General features: G+C 42.9%; 1 protein-coding gene across 2 annotated transcripts in view; it reads left to right on the plus strand.

The window, feature by feature from the left end:
- The first annotated feature begins 2730 nt into the window (after positions 1 to 2730).
- LOC111976843 (TBC1 domain family member 22B-like) overlaps positions 2731 to 9445 on the plus strand; it is a 25967-nt gene continuing 19252 nt past the window's right edge. The window contains exons 1-6 of one of the 2 annotated variants that reach the window (XM_024005994.1): positions 2731 to 3020; positions 4813 to 4869; positions 5541 to 5902; positions 6100 to 6267; positions 6383 to 6453; positions 8818 to 8946. In XM_024005994.1, coding sequence (XP_023861762.1) covers positions 2965 to 3020; positions 4813 to 4869; positions 5541 to 5902; positions 6100 to 6267; positions 6383 to 6453; positions 8818 to 8946 — 843 coding nt within the window. In that variant the 5' untranslated portion in view covers positions 2731 to 2964. The remainder of the gene's footprint in view (positions 3021 to 4812; positions 4870 to 5540; positions 5903 to 6099; positions 6268 to 6382; positions 6454 to 8817; positions 8947 to 9445) is intronic. The other variant, XM_024005995.1, reaches the window with a different exon arrangement.

Below are 9445 nucleotides of genomic sequence, written 5' to 3' on the forward strand. Positions count from 1 at the left end.
GCCAATCAGTTGTGTCGTGCAAGGTAGTGGTGGTATACAGAAGATAGCCCTATTTGGTATAAGACCAAGTCCATATTACGGCAAGAACAGCTCAAATAAGCAAAGAGAAATGACAGTCCATCATTACTTTTAGACGTCAAGGTCAGTCAATCCGGAAAATCTCAAGACTTTGAAAGTTTCTTCAAGTGCTGTCACAAAAAATCATCAAGCGCTATGATGAAACTGGCTCTCATGAGGACCGTCACAGGAAAGGAAGACCCAGAGTTACCTCTGCTGCAGAGGATACATTCATTAGAGTTACCAGCCTCAGAAATTGCAGCCCAAATAAATTCCTCACAGAGTTCAAATAACAGACATTTCTCAACATCAACTGTTCAGAGGAGACTGCGTGAATCAGGCCTTCATGGTCAAATTGCTGCAAAGAAACCACCACTAAACGACACCATAAGAAGAAGAGATTTGCTTGGGCCAAGAAACACAAGCAMTGAACATTAGACAGGTGGAAATCTGTCCTTTGGTCTGATGAGTCCACATTTTAGATTTTTGCTTCCAACCGCCGTGTCTTTGTGAGACGCAGAGTAGGTGAACAGATGATCTCAGCATGTGTGGTTCCCACCGTGAAGCATGGAGGAGGAGGTTGCGATGGTGTGGGGGTGCTAAGCTGGTGACACKGTGWGTGATTTATTYAGAATTCAAGGCACACTTAACCAGCATGGCTACCACAGCATTCTGCAGGGATACGCCATTCCATCTGGTTTGCGCTTAGTGGGACTATAATTWGTTTTTCAACAGGACAATGACCCAACACACCTCCAGGCTGTGTAAGGGCTATATGACCAGAAGGAGAGTGGAATGCTGCATCAGATGACCTGGCCTCCACAATCACCTGACCTCAACCCAATTGAAATGGTTTGGGATGAGTTGGACCGCAGAGCGAAGGAAAATCTGCCAACAAGTGCTCAGTACATGTGAGAACTTCTTCAAGACTGTTGGAAAAGCATTCCACGTGAAGCTGGTTGAGAGAATGCCAAGAGTGTGCAAAGCTGTCATCAAGGCAAAGGGTGGCTACTTTGAAGAATCTCAAATATAAAATATATTGTTTACTACATGATTCCATATGTGTTATTTCATAGTTTTGATGTCGTCACTATTATTCTACAATTTAGAAAATAGTAAAAAACGAAGAAAAACCCTGGAATGAGTAGGTGTGTCMAAACTTTTGACTGGTACTGTATTTATTTGTGGCAAGACAAACTTTTAAATGGATAGTCGTTGGCTCAATGACAGCTAGCATGTTATTGCGCTAACACTAGTAACAATGCACCCCCCCCCCCTAGCTGGCACAGCTAAAAAGGCATAACATCTGTGGGGGGTTTTACCCTTGCCACCAATGCTGAAAAAAATCCTAGGTGCAAGACTGATGCTGCTTTGTTTCTGGTTGGGAAAATAACACCGTCCCTTACTGTCACGACTTCTGCCGAACTTGGTTCCTCTCCTTGTTCGGGCGGTGTTCGGCGGTCGACGTCACCGGTCTTCTAGCCACCCATAGCTTGGATAGCATGCCGGATTCTCGTTCGTTATCGGAATTAACCAGACAAATCAAATGGAAAATGAAAAATGGATCGGCGATGGCTAGAAGACCGGTGACGTCGACCGCCGAACACCGCCCGAACAAGGAGAGGAACCGACTTCGGCAGAAGTCGTGACACTTACAAAGTAATTACTATGTAGCATAAAGTATAATCTTATTACTGATAGAACTAGAAGTAATAGCCTTGTATCTCTTATCAATTTCACAATCTAACTTCCCAAATCTGACCAAAACAAATCTGATAAACCTATTTAGACTATTTAGCAGAATGAGGCAATGCATGATGTAATAACTTCAGTGTGAGCTATATCTGATCTTCATCTACACAGTGGGCCTAGCAGATCATATAGCCCTTAGCCCATAATACAACTCTTCACAGGTTAGAATCCCAAACTGTGTACAGTATGAATGGACGGTAGACCTATGGACAGATTCAAACATGACGTTGTCAAAAAATKTATTGGTGGTAACTGGATTGTAGGAACACTGGCCGAGGGTAGGCCTCAGTAGGCTAGCTCGTTTAATATTATTATACAGCAATAATAACAAAGCCAAATGTTTGTTTCCCCTTTTATCTAAACTGTTGCATGTTTAAGCAATAAGGCCCGAGGAGGCGTGATATATGGCCAATATACCACGGCTAAGGGCTTTTCTTATGCGCGACGCAACGCGGAGTGCCTGGATACAGCCCTTAGCCGTGGTATATTGGCCATATACCACAAACCCCTGAGGTGCCTTAAAGCTATTATAAACTGGTTACCAATGTAATTAGAGCAGTAAAAATACATGTTTTGTCATACCCGTGGTATACTGTCTGATATACCCCGGCTGTCAGCCAATCAGCATTCAGGGCTCGAACCACACAGTTTATAATATAATACAGTTTATAAAAAGCTGTGGTATGCCACGGGTATGYCAAAACATTTATTGTTACTTTTCTAATTACGTTTGTAACCAGTTTATAATAGCAATAAGGTGCCTTGGGGTTTGTGGTATATGGCCAATATACCACACCTCCTCGGGCATTATTACTTAATTAYAACATGATGGAGGAGGCGTGTTCAGAGAAGGTTGACTTCCTTTCACTATAGTATTCCTATTGGTAAGTGTCTATGCACCTGTTAAACCCGTCCGCCAATCACACGTCCATGTCAATGTACTCCAAGATGGCGACCTCCACCGTTCTGTATTATACGGTATCGGCAATTGCAACAAAAGGACATTATTGACACACGTCAAACTTTGTTGTTGGTTGCTGCAAAGACAAGCCGGTTTAGTATATCGAATCTGAAACGCTAAAATCTTCTCCAATGCTTTGTACCTTTGTATAACTGCGCGCCGTGTTGGACTGAGAGGATTTGCATTAACCGAGCATGGCCACCGACAACATAATTCATTTCTGGAGGAAAAACGCAAAGGTTCCAGGAAGGTATGTTTCAGTTCTCCCTCTTGTTAATGATGAATACTCTTTCGTGATTTTTAAGATTATAAATGTGTATTCTGATAATGAGTTAACTCTGTATTTTAGTGGGCATAATAGCGTTGGTTTTGCGTAATTACAGTGTCATTAAATGTTAATAAAACATATGCTTAACCTTGTTTGATAGATAGCTAGTTTATGAAGCCGTTATGCGCAGGTTATCATTTTTCGTCATGAATCTTGTTCGGTAGACCGCTGTGCAGAGTGGTCACTAGCTGACACAGCCACAAAGTCATAMAATCGTATTTTAAACCTAACCACACTGCTAAGCCGAATAACTAACCCTATCCTTAAATTAAGACCAAAAAGCGATTTTCTTGTTTTCATAAATTTTTACAGTTTAGCCAATTTTGACTTTGCAGCTGTTCTATAGAGATATCGCTCAGTTCTGCCTCCAGGACAAGACTCATGACAATAAACATAAACCTTCCCTTTAGGCAATACGGAAGTGGTGGTCTTTGTTGCACATTGGAGCTCATGAGGTAATCTTCATGCCTTTGTCTTGGCTACCATATGTCCACACAACATGTCAGGTGGTCTGTAATGGGTGAATGTTGACATCTAGGATAAGCAGGAAAGACTGAGAAAATACTTCAGAAACGTCCCCAATACAGTATTACCAAATAGATTGGCATATGGCCTTTCTTGGGGAACCCCTTTATGGCTGGGRAAATTGACACAATTGACAGAAATTGACACAATGTGTCTTATCTCTGCTGAGGCAGGAGCCAAGGTAATGTGAGTGGTCTCTAAGGATTGGGTGTTGTCTTTGGTGGTAGCCACAAGGCAAACACTAGGGCCAAGAACAGGAAGTAACACTGTTTCCAATCCCTGACAGAACAAGCTATGCAATAAGCTGTTATKAGATACCAACCAGACATGATAGGGTATTGCCATTGTACAAATGAATAGTCTACTGAAAGGTTACTAGATCATGTCGATAYCCTACAATATCCTCCTAAGACCCAGCTGATGAGCCACTTTACTGCAACATGAGCTATTATTGTGTTAAAGAGGCAATCAGCAGTTTCTACATATATATATATATCTTTTTTTTTAAACTTATACTGTATAGCATTAAACTGTATTGCCTCATGGTTAAAACTATAATGTTGATATCATGGATGGTCAGTCCTTGAATTTAAGAGTGGTTACATTTCTCCAGCCSCATCCCTCATATTTTTACCGAAACAGTGGCGGGGCTTTGTTCTTGTTTCAACTGCTGATTGCCTTTTTAAAGACCCAGTAACTTGACTAATTTAGTCATCTACAACAGTAGGGCTATTTCCTCTCCACCGAGCTTGGTTCCCTTCAGGAACACAAAGGGAGACAGACACACGGGGGCTGTTGGACTGTGTTGCAGGGGTCACAGGTCTTGTASCATCATCAGATCGGTGGTGAGTGGCTACTCTCCATGGGGTGTCAGTAAGGCTGTTGTCGCCTCACGTCACATAATGTGTTACAGCTGTACGCCTACTGTACGAACAACCATTATCCAAAACCCAAACAGAAGAGGTTCATATTTTAGGGGGCGGGGGGGAGAGCGAGATAAGAGAAAATGAAGTCCTCTGTCTGCCCATAATGGTTGCTCTGAGAAGTCTATGCTTTACGAACCTGTCAAATTCGTAATGAGTCCACTATAAATGGCCAACATTGTCAATGAAAMATGAAAAAGAGGCCTCGATGAGCCCACGGGCTCCCAGTGAAGTGCTGCTAGGCCACTGCTCTTTCTCCTCTACAGTATACAGCCAGTTTATGGAGCGCAGCACCCTCCCCTTGACCCCAGAATACACCGCACGTAAGTGCTCTGCATGCAGCCCACAGGGATTCTTTTTTCACCCTTCATTTCAACATAGTTTTTTTTAAATGTATGCTTACTTTAGATCGTGGATGTTCGTGTCTATATTGCCAAAAGCCTTTGAACATGTGTGGATGAGAATGGTACTGTTGGTTTGATTGTTCCACGTTAACGCTTCCAAACACATCGACAGCGTCATTGCATTTTGGTACACCAGAATTACATTCATTTCCAATAAAACGCAGCGTTTTGTCTTGCAGCGTTGCGTTGCAGAGGCAGTTGTAGTGCGCGTTCGGTGTGGCGCATTCGGTGTGGTGCGTACGATCGAACTCGGTATGCGTCAAACTGTATGCTGTAGACGGCTTGACAGAAATGGTAAACAGAAGGTGAATGTTGGAACTCGTGTTGCAGACACATCCGGATGACGCCGCGTACTATTTTGCGTAACGACGCTGTCGGTGTGTTCGAAGCGTAATACATTGGTCTTTCTTTTTCCGCTATTGTTTTATTGTCCTTTTTATGCCATTTGGTCCAGCTGTTCCTTTTTATATTGTTTGTTGTCAATGTATCATCGTGTCTTTACCATGAGAGTGCTGTAGCTACTCAATGGTATCTTCTTTGTATCAGTGACACGTAGATTACATTTTTTATTCTCCTTTTTCTCTCTGCAGGTTTCCTAAAGACAGTCCCAAGGGAAACAACCTCAAGTCTAAAAAAGCGTCTAGTTTCCACGAATTTGCCCGTAGCACCAACGATGCCTGGGACATTGATGACGAGGACGATGAGGACTTCTTAGCTCCCATTCACCCCTCATCTCTCCCGCCCACCCTSCTCTCCACGCACCAGGTTCCTCCTCTTCCTTTACAACAACCCAGTGACACCACCAGGGAGCCAGACACAGGGCCTGCWGACCRGCTGGCTCCCCCGACAGCAGAGGTCCGTCTTCAGCAGGAGGAGGMCACAGACTGTGGACAGATCAATGGCAGAGTGGTGGTGAAGTCCAGCAGTGAGGCCCTGCTCAACACCAATACAGGTAATGTGGACACTGGACACTAACGTCAGGGGGGGTGGGGTGTGGATTTTAGGGAACATGTCTTTGCATTTATTGTTCATATCCCATGTGGATGTATTAAAGATATTTCTCATTATCAACTAAAAACGGATATTGTTGATAGTCTACTCTCTGCGACTTGTTCCATGATCCTCCACTCTGGGTCTCTTCCTCCACAGTGCGCTCCACCCTGCAGAAGCAACAGTCTCTCCCAGTTCGTCCTATCATCCCGTTAGTCGCCAGAATCTCTGACCAAAATTCCTCGGGGGCCCCAATCATGACAGTGCGAGACAAGAGCCGATTGGACAAATTCAAATACCTTCTGTCCTGTCCTAACACCGACCTCGGTGAGAATAAACGCCACCTTATAGATTGAAATAGCTAATACAAGAAGTCCAATGTTGTGTTTACAATGTATGTACTCTATTCTCATTCTCATCTCCTGGTCCTTGTGATCCACAGAGGAGCTCCGGAAGCACAGCTGGTCAGGTATTCCACGAGAAGTGAGGCCCATCACATGGAGGCTTCTCTCTGTAAGTACCATGATGACCTTTGACTTCCTCTCTGTAAGTAGCATGATGACCTTTGACTTCCTCTCTGTAAGTACCATGATGACCTTTGACTTCCTCTCTGTAAGTACCATGATGACCTTTGACTTCCTCTCTGTAAGTACCATGATGACCTTTGACTTCCTCTCTGTATGTACCATGATGACCTTTGACTTGCTCTCTGTAAGTACCATGATGACCTTTGACTAGGCTGGAGATCACACACAAGGAGTATGACGATTGACCCCCCCACCTTTTGCCCTCAGAGCAGTCTCAATTTGTCAGGGCATGGACTCTACAATGTGTCGAAAGCATTCCACAGGGATGCTGGCCCATGTTGACTCCAATGCTTCACACAGTTGTGTTAAGTTGGCTGTATGTCCTTTGGGTGTTGGACCATTTTTGATACATACGGGAAACTGTTGAGGGTGAAAAACCCAGCAGCGAAGTAGYTCTTGACACGAACCGGTGCGCTTGGCACCCACTACCATAACCAAAGGCACTTAAATCATTTGTTTTGCCCATTCACCCTCTGAATGTCACACATACAATCCGTATCAATTGTCTCAAGGCTTAAACATCCTTCTTTAACCTGTCTCCTCCCTTTCATCTACACTGATTAAAGTGGATTTAACAAGAGACATTAATAAGGGATCATAGCTTTCACCTGGTCAGTCTGTGTCATGGAAAGAGCAGGTGTTCTTAAAACCTGTTTGGGATAGGGGGCAGCATTTTCACTTTTGCATGAAATGCGTGCCCAGAGTAAACTGCCTGCTACTCTGTCCCAGATGCTAATATGTGCATATTATTAGTAGTATTGGATAAGAAACACTCTGAAGTTTCTAAAACTGTTTGAATGATGTCTGTTAGTATAACAGAACTCATATGGCAGGCGAAAACCTGAGAAAAATCCAACCAGGAAGTGGGAAATCTGAGGTTTGTAGTTTTTCCAAACGGCTTGTCCTAACGATATACACAGTGTCTATGGGGTCAAGTTGCACTTCCTAAGGCTTCACTAGATGTCAACCGTCTTTAGAAACTGTTTTCAGGCTTCTTCTATAAAGAAGGGGGGGATGGGAGCTGAATGAGTCAGTGGTCTGGCAGAGTGTCTCTGGCTCGTGATGCGCGCTCCCGACAGAGTTAGCTCTCGTTCCAGTGCTTTGCTACAGACGATGGAATTTTCCGGTTGGAACATTATTGATGATTCATGTTAAAACATCCTAAAGATTGATTCCATACATCGTTTGATATGTTTCTCACGACCTGTAACGGAACTTTTTCAAGTTTTTGTCTGGACCTAGTGCTCATGAAGATGGATTACTGGGCTGAACCACGCTAACAACTAGTGGCTATTTGGACATAATGATGGACTTTATGGAACTTTATGGAACAAATCAGTCATTTATTGTCGAACTGGGATTCCTGGGAGTGCATTCTGATGAAGATCATCAAAGGTAAGTGAATATTTATCATGTTATTTCTAACTTCTGTTGACTCCAACATGGCGGAATTTCTTTGGCTGTTATGGGCTCTGAGCGCCGTACTCAGATTATGCTTTCTGTCAAGTTTTTTTGAAATCTGACACAGCGGTTACATTAAGGAGAAGTCTATCTTTAATTCTGTGATAAACACTTGTATCTTTATAGATGTTTATTATGAGTATTTCTGGGATTTCTGTGGCTATCTGCAAAGATCACCGGATTGTTTTGGAATCAAAACATTACTGCATCTTAACGCGCCAATGTAAACTGAGATTTTGGATATAAATATGCACATTATCGAACAAAACATACATGTATTGTGTAACATGATGTCCTATGAGTGTCATCTGATGAAGATCATCAAGGTTAGTGATTTATTTATCTATATTTCTGCTTTTTGTGACTCCTATCTTTGGCCTGGAAATGGCTGTGTTTGTTTACTTGGCTCTGAACTAACATAATCATATGTTGTGCTTTCGCTGTAAAGCCTTTTTGAAATCGGACACGATGGGTAGATTAACAAGATGTTTATCTTTCATTTGCTGTATTGGACTTGTTAATGTATGAAAGTTAAATATTTCAAAAAAATATTTTAGAATTTCCCGCGCTGCCTTTTCAGCGGAATGTTGTCGAGGGGTTCCGCTAGCGGAACGCATGTCCTAGAAAGGCTAATGTTTTGTACACTCAGTGTATTATATATGACAACTGCACACACATTGGTAGTTGTTGTGATATGATCTACATAATCTTGACTGTAGGATTGACCCTTGACCCGTATCACTCTTCTACCCTGTTCCGGTAATGTTCACATCTTCAAGAGAATATCCTCTTTTCTTGTCTTTCATTGTCATCCTCTCTGTCGTGGTAGGGTTACCTTCCAGCCAACATGGAGCGCAGAGACCTGGTGCTGAAGAGGAAGAGAGATGAGTACTTTGGCTTCATTGAACAGTATTACCACTCCAGGACAGACGAAACTTACAAAGACACATATAGACAGGTAATACATGAGTCACCAAAGCACTAAATCCTAACAACCAATGCTACCCTGTAGTGGACATGTTCTAGGCCGTTATGCTAGTGAACCGTAGTGTCTCCTAGTACCCTGCTTCACTGTAGATGATCCAAACGTGTCTATCACTAAGTAGATATGACTACTGAGAGCTTCACGACTGGTGTTTTAAGTAGGCTCCGTCTACTGTAGTGAGTCGATGTTTAAGTGCCCTGTCTACTGTAGTGAGTCAGATGTTAAAGTAGCCATGTGCTACGTATGATGAGTCAGTGTTTAAGTAGCCCTGTCTACTGTAGTGAGTCAGTGTTTAAGTAGCCCTGTCTACTGTAGTGAGTCAGTGTTTAAGTTAGCTGACCTACTAGTAGAGTCAGTGTTTAAGTAGCCCTGTCTACTGTAGTGAGTCCAGTGTTTAAGTAGCCCTATCCTACTTGTAGTGAGTCAGTGTTTAGTAGCCCTGTCTACTGTAGTGAGTCAGTGTTAAGTAGCC

Source organism: Salvelinus sp. IW2-2015, linkage group LG17 (assembly GCF_002910315.2).
Source record: "Salvelinus sp. IW2-2015 linkage group LG17, ASM291031v2, whole genome shotgun sequence".
Taxonomy (NCBI): Eukaryota; Metazoa; Chordata; class Actinopteri; order Salmoniformes; family Salmonidae; genus Salvelinus; species Salvelinus sp. IW2-2015.